The 24331-nt window shown below is 35.9% G+C and overlaps 1 protein-coding gene across 1 annotated transcript in view; it reads left to right on the top strand.

Moving 5' to 3' along the window:
• The window catches only part of TRAK2 (trafficking kinesin protein 2), a 69689-nt gene that overhangs the window by 20266 nt on the left and 25092 nt on the right, over window positions 1-24331 (top strand). The window contains exons 2-8 of the mRNA XM_082658749.1: window positions 3631-3920; window positions 10616-10810; window positions 18936-19012; window positions 20552-20668; window positions 21445-21654; window positions 22319-22397; window positions 23853-23983. Of these exons, the coding sequence (XP_082514875.1) occupies window positions 3830-3920; window positions 10616-10810; window positions 18936-19012; window positions 20552-20668; window positions 21445-21654; window positions 22319-22397; window positions 23853-23983 (900 nt within the window). The 5' untranslated portion in view covers window positions 3631-3829. The remainder of the gene's footprint in view (window positions 1-3630; window positions 3921-10615; window positions 10811-18935; window positions 19013-20551; window positions 20669-21444; window positions 21655-22318; window positions 22398-23852; window positions 23984-24331) is intronic.

The raw sequence follows: 24331 nt of genomic DNA on the forward strand, positions 1-24331 counted from the left end.
CTGCACTCTTGTCAAAGTGAAGTGTCCTGAATTGTTTTAGCCTTTTCTGTAAGTCTGTTTTGGCCAGAGTATCCCGTTTTAAGGAAGTAGCAAGCATTTTTTAAGGCACAGGGCCTATATTTAGGCCCTCACTGTTGACCATTTTAGTTTCCATGGCTAGGCTAACTAAGTCATCAGCATGTTGTATTCTGCCAGCAATGTTTATATCAGTGACATGTTTTGTTTGTTCTTTTTAAGTCTCATTCTTATTAAAATAAGTCACTTAGCTGGTTTACTTTATTTTTTCCTAAATGTGCAAGAATTACAAAGGCTGGCTTCTTGTTAAATAACACATGCTTGGTTGACTGTTTTATTTAAAAAAGCCGTGAAGTTGTTCCTAAAAAGAGTGAATAAAGATCCAGCATAGCAAGTAGATGATACTCAAGGAGTTACTAAGAATAAGTGTGTACAAACTAGAAAATGCACTGAATATGTGTTGCTTGTGCTTGCCAAAGTTTAGTTTCTACTACATTTAGAACTCTGACTCTGCAAGCTTTCGGTTTGTTCATGAATCACAGAGGTAGAAAGAAAATGATTAAGGGCACAAAACTAACATCACTCATCAGAGGGAAGTAAATGTGACTTCTTAGGTTGCGAGCAGATTGTATTAGCAGTCAACAGTAGGGTTTACAGTGTGCCCAAGTTTGTGTAAGGTACAATAATAATAATGATAAAATTGTACTATTTGGTGGAGGTAGAAATAATAATAACTAATATTTACATAGTATTTACTGTATTCTAAGGTATTGTTCTAAGAGCTTTACATGTATTAACTCATGTAATTTCCCCAGTGACCATCTGAGGTAGGTGCTACTGTTATCCTCTCATAACTCACTTAATCCCCATAGTAACCCCATAAAGTAGACCATGTTATTAAGCCCATTTTACAAATGAAGAAACAAGGTTAAGTAACTTATTCACGGTCATGCAACTAGTAGTAGAGCTAGAGTTCGGAATCCATGTTCTTAACCACTCTGGTAGGCTCAATAATGGCCTCCTCCCAACCTCACTGGGTGGGGGTGGGCAAATCTTTACTGGTTTGATGCGCTTTCCTTCCATTGCCCTTTCAGTGGTTAATTTGGTAATGGCAGTTTGGACAATAAGATAGCACATGGGGAAGAATTTAATTGCACACAGTAGACTGATCTTGGATGTGAAAATGAATTTTTGACAACTGGAATTAAAATCAAAGTACCTAAACAAATACTTTTGAGCTTTACTTCATGTTGCACTGGCTAGTACAGATTGCTATGTTGACAAACATGTTTCAAGAAAATAATTGTTTATATAAAATAGAATTTTAAAAATTTATAAAAATTTTCTGAATTCAAATATAGGAAAATTTTTATGTCAACATAAAATTATAAACTTTTCTGGGAAGGAATGTTGTTTATTATGTGTTTTTCCTTATACATTTTTTTTCATTTATGAAGTATAAAAACAGCAACCCTATGCCAATAACCACAGAAGTTTTTGAAATTTTACTTGTCCACGGAAATCCATGAAAGCCTGGATGTTGCAAATCTTGTTGTATACTCACTAAACTCCATTCTTACCATCTTGCTTCCTGATCACTTACAGCCTGACTTTGGGCCTAATCTCTTGATTGAACTGGTTTCTAGAAGGTTACTGTTGATTTTATGGTCTCTGTATACCACCTTTTTTAAACCAAAGATCTTTTTTGACTTTTCTGTAATGTTTAATTCTGTTGCCCATTCTGTCTCTGAAATTCTCTTCCCTAGTAGTTGCTGACAGTGTGTCTCTGTGCTACCTCAGTGACCATTTTCAGTCTCCTAAATTTAGTGCTTTTATTTTGGTCTTTTCTATTTCTTGGTGGTGACTCTTGTAAAAAAAAAAAACACATCATGTTTATAATGCCTGTAAATAGTAGGCATGAGAATGAATTAGCCATAAATAGAAGCTGCATGTTGCTAAGTAGACACTATTTAGTAGAGACTGTCTTTTGATATAAAGCTAAGTTTATAATTAATATTGAAGTTTTTTTGATTGCAACAATTGGGTTTTTTAAAATACACACATATATTTAATGCATTATATTCCTTTGTATATACCATTATTAAACTATTTCTTTATGGATATCTTGATTCCAGTTGTGTACGTATGCTTTAAAAAAAAAAATACTGTATGGGCATCCTTATGCCTACATCTTGGCATACTCTGTGAGTATCTCCATCATATAAATTCCTAATGGTAGAATTGTTAAATTATGGTGTATATGCATTGAAAACTTTGGTAGGCATTGCCAAATAGCCTTTTTAAAAGCTTGTATCAATTTGCACTTTTATCAACAGTATAAGTACCACTTTCTCCGTACCCCTCCAACAATGAATATAATAAAACTTAATGTTTGCTGATCTAATGGATGAAAAATATTTTCTTTACATTTTTATTTATTTTAATTATAAGTGAGGTTGAGCATCTTTCATATCAGTAGTTTTCAACTGGGGGCAACTTTGCCCCCCCCAGGGGACATTTGATACTGTCTGGAAACATTTGGGGGCTGTTAAAACTGGGAGAGGGTCTGGGAAGAGGATTCTACTGGCATGCTGCTAAACATCTTACAATGCACACAACAAAGTATTATTTTCCAGACCCAAATATCTGTAGTGTCAGGGTTGAAAAACCCTGTTTTGTATTATTCCGTTTCATCTTCTTTGTTGGTTTATATCTGTAATTTCTGAGTTATTTTATTGTTTGCTTTAGAGTTTATAGTATACATTTTTAATTCATCACAGTTCCCCTTTGAGTGATATTTTACTATTTCATGTATGGTATAAACACCTTGCTATAGTATATTTCCATTTTTCTCCTCCTGGCCTTTGTGCTATTGTTTTAATATGTTTTACTTCTGCATATGTTATAGACCCCACAATATATTATTATTATTTTACTTTAAACAGTAGATTATCTTTAAATTTTTAAAACAGCTTTAATGAATTATAATTTACATTAGATTGCACATATTTCAAATATACAATTTGATAAGTTTTGACATATGTATATACTTGTGAAACCATTGTCACAATCAAAATAATGAACATATTTATCATCCCCCAAACTTTCCTCCTGCCCCTTGGTTATCCCTCCCCAACCCCAGGCAACCACTGATCTGCTTTCTGTCACTATAGATAAGTTTACATTTTCTAGAATTTTATATAAATGGAATCATAAACTATGTGCTTTTTTTGTCTGACCCTTTCATCCAGTATATTATTTCTAGATTTATCCATGTGGTGTGTGTATCATTAGGAAAACATTCTTTTTTTTTTTTTTTTTTTTTTTGCGTTACGCGGGCCTCTGTTGTGGCCTCTCCCGTTGCGGAGCACAGGCTCCGGACGCACAGGCTCAGCGGCCATGGCTCACGGGCCCAGCCGCTCCACGGCATGTGGGATCTTCCCGGACCGGGGCACGAACCCGTGTCCCCTGCATCGGCAGGCGGCCCCTCAACCACTGCGCCACCAGGGAAGCCCTAGGAAAACATTCTTAATGACAGACGTTCTGGGTAATTGGACTGCTGTTATTAATGAGCATGCTGAATTCTAAAGTCACTTGATGTGTTCTTTGTTTTAGGTCATGACCATCCAAGGAGTGATAATCACATGAGAGCACTCATTGCTCCAGATGTCATTTGACCATCAAAAAAAAAATCTGTTTAAAAGAAAATATCCATTTGACCAGAACCTTTCTTTATTGAATGGCTTGATGGATTTCCTTTACTCTGATTCAAACCAAAACTGTCCTCCTCAACCAAAACAAGAAAGGACCTTGCATGAGTCAATCCCAGAATGCCACTTCTACATCACCGATGGGCGAAGAAAACCTCATGAATATCAATCACAGAGACTCAGAGAGCATCACTGGTGAGTCCAGTTTAATAAATGAAGTGCTGTTTCTTACAGGATAAAATGCGTATAAGACCCACCATGATGGAACTCAGCCTCTCTTTCCAGCCTGGTCTCCTCAGAGACCACTGAATTAATCTCTCCATCCCCAGGTCTCCTATCGCATTATCAAAATCTGCCTTGGGTTCTGTTCCTTGTCTGCATCTGACCCCCTGTACCACGTGAGCCCTGGTCAGTAGGAACTGCGTCACACTCATCTCCCTTATCTTGTCTTCCTATTCCTATCTTCCTGTCTCCGCAAGAACAGGGTTGCTTGTGTTTCTGTGCCCTGCAGTCACCTAACAACAGTATCTGGCACATAAGAGGCTCTCAGGACATATAGGGTATGCAAAAACAGGTACAGCCCCATAAGTCCTTATCTGCAAGACTAAATTTTAAAAACTCTGTACACCCAAAAGTTTTTCTAAACTTTGGTTCTAAAACTCACTGGTCCACAAAACCTGACCTGTCCAGTTGTTTCTAGACATCTCACTTAGTTGGAATACTTGTTTGCTGAAATTGTATTAATGTGTTTAAATATGGGATACTGCTACAAAACCAGTTGGAGGTGTTATATAACATACAGTATGCACAGTACTACTTTTCTAAAACTCCATAAAATTCTGCAACCCATCTAAACCTAAAGTTTTTCCCATTTTTTGTTCAGTTTTATTGAGATACCTGCATTAAGATACTATAAAATGCACCCATTTTAAGTGTACGGTTTGGTTCAGTATGGCCTGTGGGCCATAGTTTGCTGACGTCTGCACAACAGCATCAACACTTGATAATGTCAGTGTTTTTGATTTTAACCATTCTAGTAGGTGTGTACTGGTACCTCTGTGTGGTTTCACTTTCTTTTTCCCTGATGACTAATGATGTTCAGTGTCTTTTCATGTGCTTATTGGCTATTTCTAGATATTTTGAGTTGTCTATTTAAATCATTTGCCCATTTTTATATCTGTCTTACTACTGAATTGTGGTAAATATTCTTTTTATATTCTGTGTAAATCCTTTGTTAGGTAAAGGGGTGCAAATATTTTCTCCCAGACCATGGCTCGCCTTTTCATCTTCTTATTGGTGTCTTTTGAAGAGCAAAAGTTTAAAATTTTGGTGGAGCCCAATTTATCAATTTTTGCTTTTATAGTTCATATTTTTTGTGTCATTTCTAAGAAATCTTTGCATACTTCAAGATCACAAAGACATTCTCCTTTGTTTTCTTTGAAGAGTTTTATAATTTTTGCTTTTACATTTAGGTCAATTTTATAATTAATTTTGAATATATAATGAAGTTAGGGTCCAGATTTCTTTTTCCCAGTTGAATGTTTAATTGTTCCTGCACCATTTGTTGAAAATATTATCTTTTACACTATTGAATTACCTTGGTAATTTCATTGAAAAATCATTTGATTATGTATGTGTGGATTTATTCCTGGACTCTCCATTCTGTTTCTTTAATCCCTAAGTCTATCTTTACATAAATACCACAGTGTTTTGATTACTGTAACTCTGTAGTAAATCTTGAAATCAGGCAGTATAATTTCTCGAAGTTTGCTCTTCTTTTTAAAAAATTATTTTGGCCATTCTAGACCTTTCACATTTCTATATAAATTTTAAAAACAGCTTGTCAATTTCTGCCAACAAAGATTAATGGAATTTTGAATGGAATTATATAGACTTTGTAGAGAATTGACATCTTAAGACTATTGAGTCTTCTAATCCGTGAACATGATATAGCTCTCCATTTATTTAGGTCTTCTTTAATTTCTCTTAATAGTATTTGTACTTTTTATTACACAGGTCTTCCACATATTTTATTAAATTTAATCCTAAATTTTTAATTTTTTTCTGCTACTATAAATGACATTGTTTATTTAATTTTATTTTCCAGCTGTTTATTACTAGTATGTAGAAATGAAATTGATTCTTTATATATTGACTTTGTATTCTGCAACTTTGCTTAACTTAGTTTTATTAACTTTCTTGTAAATTCCTTAGCATTCGCTACATAAACCATAATGTCTGCAAATGGAGACAGTTTTACATATTCCTTTTCAATCTAGATGTGTTTTATTTCTTTTTCTTGCCCTTTGAATGGGACAGGATTTCAGTATATTTTTGAATAAAAGTGGAGGGAGCAAACATCCTTGCCAAATTTCCAATATTAGGAGAGAAGTTACAGTCTTTCACCAGAAGTTTTTTGAGAATGCCCTTTTTCAAATTGAGAAAGTGTCCTTCTCTTCCTAGTTCGATGACAGGTTTTTGTCATGAATGGGTATTGAATTTTGTCAAATACCTATTTTCCATTACTGAGATGGTTTTTCTTTTTTAGTCCATTGGTGTGGTGAATTCTATTGATTTATTTTTTCATTTTAAACCAGCTTTGCATTCCTGGGGAAAACTCTACTTGGTCATGATGTATTATCATTCTTATATATTGTGGATTTGATATACTAATGTTTTGTGTGTGTGTGTGTGTGTGTGTGTGTGTCCCATTCATTGGTTTGTACTCCTTTTTTTGCAATGTCTTTGCTTGATTTTGGTATTAGGGCAATGCTGGCCTCATAAAATGAGTTGTGAAGTATTCCCTTCTCTATATTTGAAAGAGTTTTTTGTAGAATTGGTATGATAACATTTTCCATCCTTTTACTTTTAACTTATCTGAATATTCAAGGGCCATCTCCTATAGACAGTTTAAAGTCAGATCTTTTTTTCATCTAGTCTGACAATCTCTACTTTCTAATTGGTATGTTTAGACCATTTACATTTAATATAATTATCAGTTTAGTTGAGTCTACTGAACTCCTACTTGTTTTCTCTTTGTTCCATTTAAAAGTTCTTTCTTCCTTTTTTCCCCTCATTCCTTTCCTCTTTTGAGTTGTTCGTTTGCTGGTTTGTTTTTTTTAGGATTCCATTTTAATTCCACTATTGACCTAATAGCTATACCTCTCTTTTTTCTCAATGGTTGCTCTGAGTTTGCAATATGCATTTTTAAATTTATCACAGTCTATCTTCAGATAACATTATACTATTTCATAAAGTGACACACAGTATTCTTCCATTTCCCCCTGCCATTGTATTATTCTTGCGATGCCTTTTATATTTACATATGTTATATACATAATTGTTATTATTTTTGCTTTAAACAATTATAAGTTAAATACATTATGAGAATAAAAGGCTTATATATTTCCACACAGATTTACCATTTCTGTCACTCTTTATTTCTTTTTGTAGATTGAACTTTCCATCTTATATCCTTTTTGCCTGAAGAACTTCAACATTTCTTGGAATATAGGTCAGCTGGCAATGACTATTCAAAGTTTTTTGCTTGTCTGAAAAGTCTTTATTTCACCATTTTTAAAAGGTGTTTTCACTGGTGCAGAATTCTAAGTTGACTTTTTTATACACTTTAATGACATTCCATTGTCATCTACCTTGCACTGCTTCTGATGAGATCATTTTTGTCTTTGTTCCCTCAAATGTAATGTGTCTTTTTTTCTCTCTCTGCTTTTAAGATTTTCTCTTTGGGTTTCTTTGTGTTTATCCTGCTTAGAGTCACTGAACTTCATTGAAATATGGATTTATAGTTTTGATTAAATTTGGAAGATTTTGACTGTTATTTCTTCAAATATCCTTGCTGCTCCCTCTTCTCTCCTCTTCTGTGACTCCAGTTGCATGTGTGTTAGACTGATTGTTATTGTGATGCAAGTCACTGATGCTCTGGTTTTTTTCCTAATCTTTTTTCACTTTAGTTTCCATTGCTATGCCTTCAAGTCTACTGTTCTTTTCTTCTGGATAGTATCTAATATGTTAATGTTATCCAGTGAATTTTTAAATTTAGATATTGTACTCTAGTTCTATTTGAATTTTATAAATATAGGAATACTTTCTGTTTCTCTTTTCATCAAATTCATGTTTTCCTTTTAAATCTTTGAGCATATTAATAATGGCTATTTCGAAATTGCTGTTTACCACGTTTATCATCTTTGTCTTTACTCAGCTTGTTTCTATTGATTTATTTTCCAACTGGTAATGGGTTACAAATTGCTTATTCTTTGAATATCTAGTAATTTTTTATCAAATGCTGAATATTTTGAATGTTATATTGTTTGATGTTTGAATTTTCTTGTCTTATTTGAAAAACTGTTATTATTTTGGCAGGTCCTCAAGTTACTTGCTGATAATATCAGTTCTTTTTTTTTTTTTTTTTGTGGTACGCGGGCCTCTCACTGTTGTAGCCTCTCCCATTGCAGAGCACAGGCTCCGGATGCGCAGGCTCAGCGGCCATGACTCATGGGCCCAGCCGCTCTGCGGCATGTGGGATCCTCCCGGACCGGGGCACGAACCCGTGTCCCCTGCATCGGCAGGCGGACTCTCAACCACTGCGCCACCAGGGAAGCCCGATATCAGTTCTTTTGAGGCTTGTTTTTAATCTTTGCTATCTAAGTCTCTATATCACAAGACCATACTCTAGTATGCTTTATTCTGCATTAATTTAACCCTACTACCAGTAGGCATGACACTTCTAGGATCTTTTGATTGTCCTAACTGTTCATGAGGTTTTTCTACTCTGGCTAGATGAAATTCAGGCCTTTCTTCGCTTTGTGTAGGAGAGTAACTTAATAAAGATATGAAGATGTAGAGGAAAATATGAGTGTAATGAGGACAGACCACTTTTGAGGCCATATTCAAGAGAAACAAGAGGAGGCCTTGAACCTAAATGGAGGCAATGTGGCTAGAAAGAAGTGAGCATAAGGAAGGGACATTTGGAGGATAAAAATATTAAGACTGGACAATCAGGAAAGCAATAAATAGTACATTATCAAAAATATGGGGGCTTCCCTGGTGGCGCAGTGGTTGAGAATCTGCCTGCTAATGCAGGGGACACGGGTTCGAGCCCTGGTCTGGGAGGATCCCACATGGCGCGGAGCAACTAGGCCCGTGAGCCACAAGTACTGAGCCTGCGCGTCTGGAACCTGTGCTCCGCAACAAGAGAGGCTGCGATAGTGAGAGGCCCATGCACCGCGGTGAAGAGTGGCCCCCGCTTGCCACAACTAGAGAAAGCCCTCACACAGAAACGAAGACCCAACACAGCAAAAATAAATAAATTAATTAATAAACTCCTACCCCCAACATCTTCTTTTAAAAATATATATATATATATGGGAGCAAATAGGATTTGCTCCTAAGGATGTTATTTGAATCTACTAAACCCTGATTGTGTACTCACTTTTAAAATTATTTTTTGGAAGTAGGGAATTGGTAATCTTGAATTTTCACAGAATTTTATTATTGCTTATTAAAAGAAAATTTCTAGGGAATAGTAGTTCTTTTAATGAATGTTACTTTTTTCTTCATTTTCATTATACCCTTGAATGCCTAAGAGTCTGTTTTTAGCTCTGCATGTATTTATAGTCAACTTCTCTTCCTGCAGATTTATAATGACAATCTGTATGTGATATACTTGTGGCAGGAAAAATTTGAGCAGTCGCATAGAATTCATAGTAATATTATTTGGATGTATTTTCAGAGCTCTTATTTAAGAGATCTGCTAAGGGTTGAGAGGAGCTTCTTTAGATCCATATTTAAGGTTTTAAATGTACCTCATCTCTGTGATTATATACTTCATCTTTGTGGTTATGAAGCCACTGCTTGTCCTTCTGGGTGAATAGGATTGTCTGATATTGTCAGTCTCCTTGTACTTGATTTGATTAATGTCAGCCTCCTCATTGTTAAGATCAAGTAGTTGAAATTTACTCTTTTAAGGTATGTTTTCTTAAAATTAACTTTGTCCGTTCTTTGCCAGAGGTAGAACATGTTTTTTATGCCACCTCCAAAGGAAATACCAGATCTCTTTTACAAATGAGAGGGTTGATATGACATCCTGTATTTTCTCTATTTTAAGCTGTAGTATTTTAAGCATATTAAAAGAGATAACTTTTTTTTTTTTTTGTAAACTGCTAAATTTGGGAGGTGTTAAATGATGGGCAGCATTTGGAACAAGAAGCCAGGAGCAAACACATGAAGGTGGAGAAGCCCAAGCGTGTTCAGAGAAATATAAGCAGGGGGAGTTAGAGGTGTGCAAGTGAGCGAGTAGTGATGTGAAAGGTATTCAAGACTTTAAATGTATCACATCTTCAGTAAGTGTTAATTTTTTTTATATCTAGCTTCTGTGAGAATGTAGTAAAATGTAATTTTTCCAGATTTTGAAGAATCCTCCCACAGAGTTCAATTCTGTTATTAAAGAACATGTCATTTTATTCCTTTTGAACTCCTTTTCTTCTGGTTGTTTTGTGTTGCCTTTTTTCCCCGAAGCATATAAGTTATTTGAGATCAGATCTCTTGTAAGCAGCACTAAATATATTGATAAGGAAGAAATAAGAAATTTTAAACTTTAAAAACATAGGTGTAGTCCCTAAGCAATATATTTTTAGATAGGATACAATTAAAATTCATGGTAGTATTTTTACTATAGAAGTTCTCGTATTAAAGAAACATAGAGAAAGGCCAACTTTAGTACCAGGATACAGTAATAAAAATCATCGGAGACATGGTATTGGCTAATGTTTCTTTGATTATCCTACTTTGACAAAACTAATTTCACCGATTTTTCTCTGTAGCCTAGAAAATTGAAATATATTGGATTCATTTACATGGAATCTCCTCTTTAGATGTGTGCTCCAATGAAGATATCCCTGAAGTTGAGCTGGTGAGCCTGCTAGAAGAACAGCTACCCCAGTATAAGCTAAGAGTGGACTCTCTCTTTCTATATGAAAATCAAGACTGGACTCAGTCCCCACGCCAGCAGCGACATGGATCTGATGCCCTCTCTCCAGTCCTTGCTGAAGAGACTTTCCGTTATATGAGTGAGTATTTTAGAGTTTGTCCATTGAACTAAAGATCATGAATATCTTGGTGTTGACTTTTAAAACATTTGACATCCCTAGCCATTGTTCAGTTTGTACCTACTTTAACTTGAACTGATTTAACAACATGAAGAGATGATTCTAATTGTGTTATGTCTGAATGCAGAAAGTTTATCATTTTTAAGACTCTGAGTGTCCAGGGTTGCAAGCATACTCAGAGGTTTCCATTTCTCTCATCTTTTACTTGATACTTTCTTCCAACTGTGGAGAAAAGGGAACTTAAAAAAAAAAAAGTAGTGAAAGTATTTAAAATTTAATATCCCTTTATATTTCACAGCATTTATTATCCTAATACTTTAATATGTTGAGCCATCAGCTTTTTGACTCTAATCTACCTTACTAAACTGACATAGTCACAGGAACTTGTCAAGTCATTAAGAAACGGAGTTCTTAGATACATAAGTAGCTTTAAAATGCCGAGGAGAAATACGTGCACACTATATAGTAATCTTCATCATTTACTTAAGGATTCAGAGAATATTTCAGTGAGAAAGTAAGCCAAATTTGTCCTGAAAATAAGTCTGTTTTACACCACACTCTTTAAAAATGACAAAATTAAATAGGACACCTTTTTTTTTTTTTTTTTGCGGTATGCGGGCCTCTCACTGTTGTGGCCTCTCCCATTGCGGAGCACAGGCTCCGGACGCGCAGGCTCAGCGGCCATGGCTCACGGGCCCAGCCGTTCCGCGGCATGTGGGATCTTCCTGGACTGGGGCATGAACCCGTGTCCCCTGCATCGGCAGGCGGACTCTCAGCCACTACGCCACCAGGGAAGCCCCAGTAATCATTAACTTTTAATGGTACTTTCCTATAACCAGATTACTTACTGCTCAGAAAAAGAATTGTAAACATTGTTTAAACTTGAATTAGGAACTCAAATAGAACTGTATTTCTGTCCTCAACAATTCTTATAATTAGCTGAATATTAAATTAAGGCCCTTAAGGTTTTCTTAACTTCATAGTTTGAGAAGTTACTTGCTTGAGATTTTCTCGAAAATGCTTTTTAAATGGAACACTATTTTATTTCCATTTCCCTTTGTTCCCTGAGTTTTTAGATTTGTGAGAAAATTTCAAACTGAAATTTCATTGGGATAAATTTAGTTTGTCATTATTCTGATAAAGCAGCATAGAAAGTGCCCCTTAGTTTACATGTTCTTTGTCCTATATGCTGCTGGAGGGGACAGTGAGGGAGACTAGCTAGAAAGATGTCTTAGATCATGATTTAATGGAGTTACTTTTAGGATGAATTTTAAGTAAAAAGACTGGGAAATAAAAGGTAAACAGATTCTAAACTACTTGGTTTATAGGACTTTACATAAACAAACCATAGTGTTCAAGGGAGCAATTTAAAACTTGAGATTAATAGGATGTTACAAGATCCATACTTCCAAGATCTGGAAAAGTGTCCTATTCCTTTCATCTAATGGTACTATTTTCACTTCAACAATTTGAAAATTAAACTACATATGATACACCTAATATCATGAAGCATAGAAGCTAGGATCATCATCCGTTCACTGATACTTTATCTCTGTACTGTACTTTAATTTCACTGTTATTTTAAAGGTATCAATTCGTTGGGTTAACAGTTCACTCAAATATAAATAAACTTCATTATGAATTTCTATCTTATGAATGTAAAAGATAAGTGATTTACTTTGTTTAGCAAATTGACCAAGATTTTAAAATCACGGGGACTTCTTTGGTGGCACAGTGGTTAAGACTCCTCCTGCCAATGCAGGGGACAAGTGTTCGATCCCTGGTCCAGGAAGATCCCACATGCCATGGAGCAACTAGGCCCGTGCACCACAACTACTGAGCCCTCGTGCTGCAACTACTGAAGCCCGTGCACCTAGAGCCCGTGCTCTGCAACAAGAGAAGCCACCTCAATGAGGAGCCTGCACACCGCAACGAGGAGTAGCCCCCGCTCACCACAACTAGAGAAAGCCTGCGCACAGCAATGAAGATCCAACGCAGCCAAAAATAAATAAAAAAATTTTTTAAAAAAAAAGAACTTTAAAAAGCATGATACAAACCATTCTCTTACCCTTTTCCACAGTTTTCTATCCCCTTGAGATGTCAAGATTTGTGGTTTAGAATAGTTACTACAGACCCCGGCAAGCCATCCTAGGGTTCAGCTCCCTGGTGCTGTTTCAGCCCCTTCTTATCCTGACTTACCTCACATGCCAGTAGATACTCATGCTCATTAAAATGAATTATAACAGCTAATAAAAAGAGGCGGCACAAGCAGAGGCACTTTCTCTCTTATATAACACAAAGAAATTGAAAGAGCCATGAGAAGAAAATAAAGAAATTTGGAAGGAAACATGGGCAAGGTTTTGGGATGGGAACCTATCTCACATGAATAAAAGGACACTGGTTGTTCTTTGAAGCCCCTACCAAACCAGAAAGAGATTGCTCTCAAGTGTTTTATTTTAAAAGTAAACAATGGGTAGGTCCAAAAAAGTAATTCTCTCCTAGTCCCTGCCTTACACACACAAAGTTTAAGATACTCAAAGAATGCTTTGCGTGCAGGATTTTCTTAATTTTATTAAGAGAGAGCCCCACAGTGACATGGGGCAAGCAGTGCGATCAGATCACACTGTGACAGAAAGTACCATTTATTTGTTCGTGTGAAGGCTAAAAATGGAAACCTGATCTGCCCTTCAGGGTATTTTTTATTTGGGAGTAAGGGATCACCTGTACCACTTCCTAATGTATAAGAAAAAGGGGGGTGGTTATATAAGTTGTAATTAAGGCATCATTAGTTACAAGTACCAAGTGATATTATATGTCATTAATGTGTAATAATTACACATCATTAATGACATATAATATCACTTGCTAAAAACACAGATCCTTGTTTTACCATCCCAGATCTACTGATTCAGAAACTCTGGGGGTGGGGCCCGTCTATTTTAACAAGTCCTCCTGATGGTACTGGTGCACACTCAGATTTGAGAAACACTGATCTAAAGCTTTGCCACCAAAGCCATATGGCCATTTCACAGTGACATTAATTGGAGAATTTTAGGACTTAGGGAGGGTGTAGAATTTTGCAGAGAAATAGATTGTAGAAATTATTACTTCTGGTTGATAGTTATACTTTTCCTCAACTCTGCCCTTGAAAATCATTAACCTGTACTGGCAAGAAAGGAAATACAACAGATAATGTTCAGGAAGCATTAACCATAAGTCAAGTTGTAGAGGTTAGCGGATTCATAATTCCTCGCAACCAGTTCCACAGAAGAATTAAGCCATATGCCCTAAGACATCTATTGTAGAATGAATTACCTTATCACCTCTACATTATGTACTAGGTAGGTATTATTTGTCAGAGCATGGAGAACATTGTCACTCAAAGCATTATCTATGGGGCTTAATTCTCGCCTGGAACCCTGTTGAGAAAGGCTGTCCTAGACCGTATATATCACCAGCCTCCTTTTTGTTCTGCCTCAGTTCTTTTGAAGGCAGTTTTTTGTATTGCAGAAATGTTCTCTGTATTATAGTAGCAAGAACCACTTCTTTGGGGTTAAAACCTCAAGACCTGTCCATAGTTATCAGGAGTTATTCTAGCTTTTACTCTGCCATGTGAAACTGTGTGTTTCATTTTTGTTTTTTGTTGTCTTGCTTTTGTTTTTTGGTGTGGGAGGTTTGGAGAGTGATGAAAGATTAGAAGTCTTTTAAAAATTAGATAATTGGGGTAAAAATTCTAGACCTTGTAAAAGGACATATGAGAACTATTCAAGAACCAACTCATATAAATAACAGGGATATCAAAATGGATTAACATTGGCATTTTCCATCCTGAAAATGATTGGGGGATGATTGATGTGAAATTACGCAGATATAACATAGAGTAAGAATTAGTGAAGTGCTTATATATATCTCCCCATGTTTTTTCAAGAATATTAGGTTCTCCAAATATTAACCAAAAATGTTGAACATTAACTAACAACCTTCAGAAACCAAAAATGTTCTGTACAAATGTTTATTTTCTCCCTGATATATAATTTGTTCTTAGAGAGTTAGAAAGCTCATGTCTGGAAACAAGCAAGGAGCATTGGTAATTTCTGTACCATTTAACATATTTTATTTTAACCTCTGAGAACTGAAGGAAAAATAGTATTTGATAGAATTATAATAAAGTCAGCCTGCTTGGCCCTGAATTCTTGGTTACTACAGTGAAGAATTAGTCTATCGCTTTGGAAGCATTTAATCACAATACCTAAATGCCAAGAGAATACTTAAGAGCTTTGCCCTGAGTACTTTTGGAATCATCCCAAGCAGCCTATCTTTATCAGGAGTATTGTGTTAAAGAAGAGAAGACAGAACTGATTAGGCTGCAGAGAGGAATCCTTTGTGTTCCTCTATGAATTGAGCAGCTCGGTGCAGTTGAGGTGGCCCAGCCTTTGGGGCTTGGTGGTCTATAGACTCTTTCACTTAAAACATAAGAATTGGAGAATTCTGGTTGCATTATCTAACTTCTTTACTGTAATAAATATTTAAGCATTTGAAAATTCATTTTTCCTTTTTGAAACCTCTTAACAAGAGCTGCTACTTTTTGATTGCAATGATAACATTTGTTCTTCATGGAAAATTAGCAAAAAACTGAACAGAAAACAACAGATCAGCCATAACCCCCACTCAGAGATAACCACTATTAACATTTTGATTTATAGCCTTCCAGCCTCTCTCGTGTATAGACATGTATAGATATACTCACACGTTAAAAACAAAAATGGGGCTTCCCTGGTGACGCAGTGGTTGAGAGACCGTCTGCCAATGCAAGGCACACGGGTTCGTGCCCCAGTCCGGGAAGATCCCACATGCCACGGAGCAGCTAGGCCAGTGAGCCATGGCCGCTGAGCCTGCGCGTCTGGAGCCTGTGCTCCGCAATGGGAGAGGCCACAACAGTGAGAGGCCCACATACCCCCAAAATTAAATAAATAAATAAAATGGTACGTATGTTGTTTTATAACTTGTGTTCACAGATAAATACTCTAATATTTCATCAGATAAAAGCCTTTTGACCTTGGTGGGACTGTGGTAGAAACAGCAACATGGTGCAAAGAGCCCATTCCCGTCACTGAAAATGAGCAGACCCAAGTTTTTTCTTATGACCTTGTGAGACGGGAGTTGTTATCACCTCATTATTGTATTGGTTTTGCCACTAATAGTTTGCTTTGCTCTCTTGGACATGTCACATAATTCCTCTTAGTCAAGGTTCCTCTTATAAGAAAAAGAGATCATTAAACTAGGTAACTTCTTAAGGTTCAGCTTTAAATTGTCAGACTATGACAGATGGTAAGCACTTATGGGAAATATATTTTAGTTTCTCCTCACTAAAACATATTTTATTCTAAACACTTCTTTTCTGTATTACTGTGTCCTTCATTTTCTTTTCCCCTTTCATCATGTGTGACTGGTACCTCACAGCATTTTATTACATCCTTAATTTACTGGTTTGACTTCAGATTAAATTTGCCACTTCATCTTCAACTCTTATCAGTCATATAATATAAGCCATGTCATGTATTTTTTAAATTAGTTGTATAAAAACTGTTTTTAACTGAGTCTCCAGGATTGCTGGTTCTTGCTTTGAGTGTTAACCCTGGATCAGTAGTTTCCATCCCTAGCTTCACGTCAGAACATCTGGCATATTTTACGTACTACCTGTGCCCTGGACTTCCTCCAAATGAATTAAATTAGAATCTGGAGTTGAGACCCACTGCCCTGCATTACATTTGTTTTTGCAATCATTGGCTAGTTTTCTGTAGTTTAGAGCGTAGGTATATTGACTTGATTTTTTTCCTGTGTATTATTGAGACAAGCAGTAGAAGAGACCACACACTGTTAGTATCTGCCTTAATTTTTAATCCTTTGTTCCTGCTATGCTACCAAGTTAAACTGTGAAGATTCCTGGCCCAAAAGCCTATTTCCCTTATCCCTGAGGTTAAATTATATTTTAATTTATACTAATAAGTAAAAATTCTCTACTTGTAAATAAAAATTCTTTGGGAGTAAAAATGTTTCTTTCTAGTGTTTTTGTTGTTGTTGTTTTTAGTTTTCTTATTTTCAATTTAAAACTTTTTCAGCTATCTCCTAACACTATCAACCCAACACTTTGTTTTACTTTTAACTAGAAGTAAGACTATCATTAATAATTAAGCTCTGGGTAATTCCCAGTTTCATATTTTTTAATTTTTATTTTTTTTATATTTATTTGTTTTGGTTGTGCCGGGTCTTAGTTGCAGCAGGCAGGCTCCTTAGTTGCGGCTCATGGGCTCCTTAGTTATGTCACATGTGCTCCTTAGTTGTGGCCAGCGGGCTCCTTAGTTGTGCATGCACATGGGATCTAGTTCCCTGACCAGGGATCGAACCTGCGTCCCCTACATTGGAAGGCAGATTCTTAACCACTGCGCCACCTGGCAAGTCCCAATTCCCAGTTTCATTTTAAGCAGTGGTGCTAAGAAGAAAAATTAAAAGCTCAGATTAAAGTAAAACCTATCTAATGGTGTCTTTTGAGCAACCTTAAGTGTTAAGATGAGACTAAAGAAGTATAGATGACTTAAATCATAGTTTCTGCTGCTGACTCAGTGCATTATTTACAGAGAATTTTAAATCAGGGCTGTTTCATACATACCAGTTGTGTTTAAAGAGTATAGCTGTAAATAGTTACATGATACTTAGCAGTTTACTAAATACTACTTAGTAGATTATCATATTTGAACCTCCTAATGACCTTGTGAGAGGTTATCAGCTTCATATTATAAATGTGGAATCTGAATCTCAGAATGGGTAAGTGACTTGTTCAAGCTCATTCAAATATGTGAATTCAGCTTTTCTGCTTCAAACCTCTGATTTTTCACACTTCAAGGCAAACTAATTTTAAAAGCAGTCTAAGTCAAACACAAGTCTGTTTCATGTAATGCACTCCAAAGTCAAAAGATCCCTCTTTTATTATGCATCATCACCTTAAAAAGGTATTGCTTATTGTGATTGTGGAATCATTAGGATCATATCTGTTCTTTTCTTTGGAGCTAAATTAGTCAAGTGCAGTTCCTGAATTTATGGAGTGCCAGAAATAATGGGTTTGAGTTATGCAAGGAATACTGTAGTATACAGTTTAGTTTATAGCAAAGGCCTACATATGATGAAGCTTATCATAAAGAAAAAGGATTTTTAATTAAGCTAAAAAGTGTTATGGTTCATAATAGAATTACAAGAAGTCCTACAAGTCCTATTCCTTGTTTATTGATATTAGCTCACATGACAGGTGATCATAGATGTTCAAGATAATCACAACAGAATTCTAATTAAATTCCTTTATACATAACTCCTCGTGAACTCGCCCCTCAATAACTTTAATTTAGATTAGGATGTAAAACAATTGGTGGTTCAATTCATTCTCCAGTCCCACATTCTCTAGTGTGAGTGAACCAAAGTTCCAATCTTTTTTTTTAATTAATTAATTAATTAATTTTTTTTTTTTTTTTGGGCTGCATTGGGTCTTCGATGCTGCGCACGGGCTTCCTCTAGTTGTGGCGAGCGGGGACTACTCTTCACTGTGGTACACAGGCTTCTCACTGCGGTGGCTTCTCTTGTTGCAGAGCATGGGCTCTAGGCGCACGGGCTTTAGTAGTTGTGGCGCACGGGCTTAGTTGCTCTGCGGCATGTGGGATCTTCCTGGACCAGAGCTCGAACCCATGTACCCTGCATTGGCAGGTGGATTCTTAACCACTGCGTTACCAGGGAAGTCCCCAAAGTTCCAGTCTTACCAAGGGAAGAGGAGACAGTCAGGAGGTAGCTGCCTTGTGATCATTTGATACTTTCTTAATTTATTGTATGATGTACTTTTGTTTGTAGTAATTGGTCTATTTCCTGAGTGTCTAACACATGAAATATTTCTTTCCCTTTTCTTTTTTCACCTATTTTTTTATTCTGAATGGCTTTTTGTAAAAGCCTGGGTTGTTTGTTGTGTTGTTATCTTTCAATTCTTATGACTGTTTAAAACTTTGTGTTATTTCTATATCCTACAAACTGTTGTTTTTAACTATCTTAGTTCTAGGCACAGACAGGGTGGAGCAGATGACCAAAACTTACAATGACATCGACATGGTTACACATCTCCTGGCAGAGGTAGGAATATGTCTTTTTTTTCTCCAGTACAAAAAGCTAAAACTTAAAGATCATTTAGAATCTATCAAATTTGCATATCAATGAAAAATGATGATGTCTTTGCTCTAGGTTGTTCTGTATAAGGTTGTTACAGATAGAACAACTGGCATACCAACTGGCATTCCAAAGAAGATGGCCCCTGAAGTTTATTGTTATGAAATTGTAGAGGGCTTAATTTTTTGTTGTTGTATTATAATGGTGCTGGCTGGTTTCTCTGTCCTAGAAAAGCAATCTTTTAAAAAAAATTTTTTTAAGTAAATCCTTGGTGTCACTCACCCTGAAAACAGAGCTGCCCATTCAAGAAGCAGCTCCATTGCAAATCAACACCAATAGTTTGAAGCATCTTCCCTTTTCTACTTTTATTCAGGCTATTATTTGAGCTCACTTTGTCCATGACATTTTTAGTGTGTATAGTATATCTCTTCGAAGTGGCGGTCAAGAGGTCTCTCCCTATGCTTCAATTTCAGTTGATCTGATGGAAATTTCAGTCTTTCTCTTTGAAGTACCCTTCTCCCCATATGCCCCCCTAACCCCCAGCAGCTCCCCAGAATGATTTTGTGTATGCCACTTAGCCTATGTTGAAAATGAGGTAAGTGGGCCTTGAAAATTTGGAGATAATCCATCCACCTGTTTTCATGTTGCTGTGGACCAAAAAAATAGAAGCATAATTTTATTTACAGTGATTAATGTAAGTGGAACCCATTCTCATATACTATAAGGCACTCAGATGTATATTGATAGTTTTCCACCTTACAGAATACAATCCTCACCACCACCATGTCGAGGATTCCTATGCCTTGCTAAGTATCACCATCTACCCAGAAAGAGTAACTCTTGCCTTGCTTGACTTTTCTATAGGCTTCCCTGCATCATTACCACCAATTTCTTCAGACTCCCTTCTTTTCTACACTCTAAGAAGAATCCTATAGCCTCAAAATGTCCAGTCTATTATATCCCCTATTTTATTTCACATCATGATTCTTATACCAGTTGACAATAGGGCTCTTGATTATGCTTTCCTCTAAGTCTCTGGCTCTGAATGCATATAAGCTTTGCCCTAATTGGAACTGTATTCAACCTGCCTACTGTATCATTACCATGCTTAATAGACAAATGCATTCAACAAATATTTATTTGGCTTTTACTGTGTGTCAGGCCCTGTCCCCATTTTTAAAGACTATACTGATTTTGTAAGTCCCTAAAGTCATAAGTTGAAAGGTTGGGTTGCTCTATCCTAATTAATGAGGTGATCAGTAAACCTCACTTGATATCAAGAAATGCCCTCTTGCATTTATAACTGTGGTGGTCATCCATTTGACTAATGTATACTAAACATCATTTGTGTGTCAGGCCCTGTATTCATTTGTAATATCTGGGCATTAAAATGGATCTTGATGCTTTCTAGGACATTGCTTTTGAGTTTAGCAAAAATGACTGCAGAATTTTAAACTACCACTTAATTTTGTTTGTACTCAAAAGATGTGTTTGGTATTTTAACAGAGGGATCGTGATCTGGAGCTAGCTGCTCGAATTGGACAAGCTCTCTTAAAGCGGAACCATGCCTTGTCTGAGCACAATGAAGCCCTCGAGGAGCAACTGGGACAAGCCTTTGATCAAGTAAGTCTTGGATCAAGTATTTGCAGCATGAAGCAATTAGGTCTTGGGAAATGGAGAATTTATTTTCCTGGGTGTCCCTGAAGTGATGACAATAGTATCCATTAAACTAACCAGTAGAGAAATGAGGTGTTATTGTACAGAGGAGTACTCATGTGACTCTACCTTAGTCAATATAAAAGCTTGTATTCAGTACCTACAGTACTTGTGGCATCCTGCTTAGATTCTAACACTTTATCCTTACTCCTTCCTATAGACTGTGTGATCTTATCTTAAATTTATTTTTTAAAAATGTACCCCCAAATAATAGATACCCAAAGGAAGTATCTTTATTCAGAAACCCAAACAAAAGGAGAAAAGAAAAGGAAAAGAAATTTTTGAAACTATATTTATCCCATAGCAATAAATATTTTTAGTGAGAACTGATTTATTATTAATTTGAATGGTTACATTTTAAATCTTCCATAATTTGTTATTATCTGGTTTCATTTATATTTTATAAATCATCATGTTTAATAACATTCAAATCTTTGTGTTAAAAGTACTTATTCCCTAGAACTAAAGTTGGGAAGTCATGTATAGTTACGCAGCTTAAAAAAGTATCTGAGGTTTGTTACTCTCTTTGTAGCCCTTGTTACTTTAGTCAGTAAAACCTAACAGCTGATTTTATGACTTTGTTGTATGGCGAGAAACAATTGCTCCGTGAATTAGAAGCTATATTACTTGTAAATAATGCAAAATAAAGACCATCTTGTAAATCAAACCCTTTTGATGTACAGGTTAATCAACTGCAGCATGAGCTGTCCAAGAAAGATGAGTTACTTCGAGTTGTCTCCATTGCTTCTGAAGAGAGTGAAACTGATTCCAGCTGCTCTACACCTCTTCGCTTCAATGAGTCCTTTAGCTTATCTCAAGGTTTGCTGCAGTTGGACATGCTGCAAGAAAAGCTCAAGGAACTGGAAGAAGAGAATATGGTTCTTCGATCCAAGGTACAGTCAACTTAATTCTCACTCTCCTTTACCTTAAAGGCTATAAGGTTTAGGTCCAGGTAGTATTGAGGTGAAATATGGCATAACTAATGACTTGCTATTGACATTCCAGTGGGGGGGGGGCGGTGACAGCCAAGGCACAGGTGCTTGCCCTCCATTGTTACTTAGATCCCACTGAAAAGTGGATAATAGCAAGCTGACAGGTGGAATAGAGAAAGGCACAGCATAGAGTATATAGCTTGTGGAGTTTACACAAATAACTAAATAATTACAACTAAGTTAAGAACTATATTGGAAAACTACAGTGTTTCATGAGCTTATATAATGGGGGGTTGGGGAATGGATCAAAGAAGTCCTACTTAAAGATGTGACATTTTAGCTGAGGCTAAGGGTTAGCCTATCAGAGATATATGTAGTGGAGGGGAGGGGTTGGGGTGGGGATGAGTAGACATGTGCAAAGGCCCTGAGAGGAATAAGGGGGAGATATTTGTCATGTCCTTTTCCATGGTCTTTATTTTATGATAGATAAAGCTTTATGAGTTTTTGTTTTCCTTTGTAAGTGATGAACTTTTATCTTTAAATAAGTAGTAAAGATTTTTTTAGTTAATACTATAAAATCATTAGAAGATAATATCACATACTGGTTTTTTTTTTTTTCTTGAAGGCTTGTCACATAAAGACAGAAACGATTACCTATGAAGAGAAGGAACAACAGCTTGTCAGTGATTGTGTTAAAGAACTTCGTAAGTTAATGTATTCTGTTTTATAGCCTTTGGGCAGTTCTTTGGCAGGATATCACTAACTCAGAAATTAGGTCAATGGTTTCAACAGAAGCATCTGAAGAAACAATTTTAAATAATTGCTGAAAATCTTGGAATATCACATTGAGCCCACAACTCTAAATAAAGTACCATATGTACTTTTAAGAAGTATCTTTGTTTCAAATTGTCATCATCATTAAAGAAAGACCTATATTTCTACCCATTATAGCATGTTAGAATGAAAGTAACCATAGCTCTTATTTTGTTGATGAGGAAATAGTCCTATAGAGAATATGATTTGCCAAAGTCAGAAAACTGATTAGTAGCAAATCTAGGGCTTAAATGATGGTGTAAAACGTAACACTCAATGAGTATTTGTTAAATGCCAGCTCTGTGTCTATAAAGGAATAAATTTTACTTTCTTGTATTGTTACCTAAAATTTTTAAAAGTAAATCAGTTGGAAAAAGATCAGCTTTACTAGAGAAAAAATTTTAATCTCTTTTTAAATATTGATATATATAGCCTTTTATGTTGAAAGAAAAGGTATGATAACAACATATCAGATCATTTGAGCTGTGGGCTTCAGAATGTGGTACCTTGCACAGAATATTAGAGAACCAGAGTAATGTAAATTGAATCTTCTCCATCAACACTATCATTACCCACCTTTTACACTTTAAAAACAAAAAGCAATGACTTATCTAAGAGCTTATTCTGGTCTCCTGTCTCCTTATTGCCATCCTTTGAATTGCTATAGACTTTCCATCGATTTAAAAATAGTTTTATATAACACTTAGAAATAACTTTGCCACTTGGGTTTAGATGTCAAAATTTTTATATGAAACAAAGATTTATTTCCCCAATGGAATTCTAAAGCATGCAAGAATGCTGCATTGTAAGAATTGCTTTAGAGGCCCTACTCAGTTTGCTGGGTATCCCAGAAAGTCTCTCCTACAGAAGCATCTCAGTAGCTTTTACAGATTGTGACTGTTCCATTCTGGAAATATTCCTTTGTTAGATTTGTTAAGTTTGATTTTCATTTCTTTTGGGATCTTATTTACATTCCTGAAGAGTTTTCAAAGACATAACTGTCTTGGCCCTTGCAAAGATATATAATTCACCTACCTCTTTTCAGCCTTCTTGTCCTTCATAAAGAAAAAGATTGAGGCAGAATCTTTAGCTTGCTTGCCTTTACAAGTTATCTCTTTTTAGCTTCAGTGCCTCCTATTAAATTCCCAGCATTAGTCTATTTCAGAAGAATCTTTAATTTTCTCTATTGGGTTATCCGGGTTTATTATTTTAAATTTATGTTAGAGAAAAAGCAATTCGCGATAGTCCAGTGCTTGTTACAAAACAGGATTTGGCCCACAGGCCATAGTTTACCAACCTCTGCCCTACATTTATATTAATTTTAAGTTTTTTATTTTGTTTTCCAGGTGAAACAAATGCTCAGATGTCCAGAATGACTGAAGAATTGTCTGGGAAGAGTGATGAACTGATTCGTTACCAAGAAGAGATTTCCTCTCTCTTGTCTCAGATTGTAGATCTTCAGCACAAACTTAAAGAAGTAGGTTCATTCATTCAACAGATGTTTGTTAAGCACTGACCTAGTACTATGCACTCTGCTAAGTGCTAGATACATTAAGCAAAAGAAACATAGTCCCCACCCTTTTACATTGCTTTAGTCTGATTGCTGTTTTAGTCTTCTGTCATGAAATATCATGAATAACTACTTTCAAATCACTTTCTTTCCATAAAATGGATTTTCCTCAGAAAGTTGTGATGTGAACTACTGATTCATGCTCATCGTCCTCTGAACACCTTGATGAATTTTGTATTGTGCCCATTTTATTGCACTTATTTGGCTTTTGAAAGGTTATCTTTTGATAATCCTCTGGACTATATCCCTGAAATA

The sequence above is a fragment of the Grampus griseus genome, assembly GCF_964374135.1.
Source record: "Grampus griseus genome assembly, chromosome: 7".
Classification (NCBI taxonomy): Eukaryota; Metazoa; Chordata; class Mammalia; order Artiodactyla; family Delphinidae; genus Grampus; species Grampus griseus.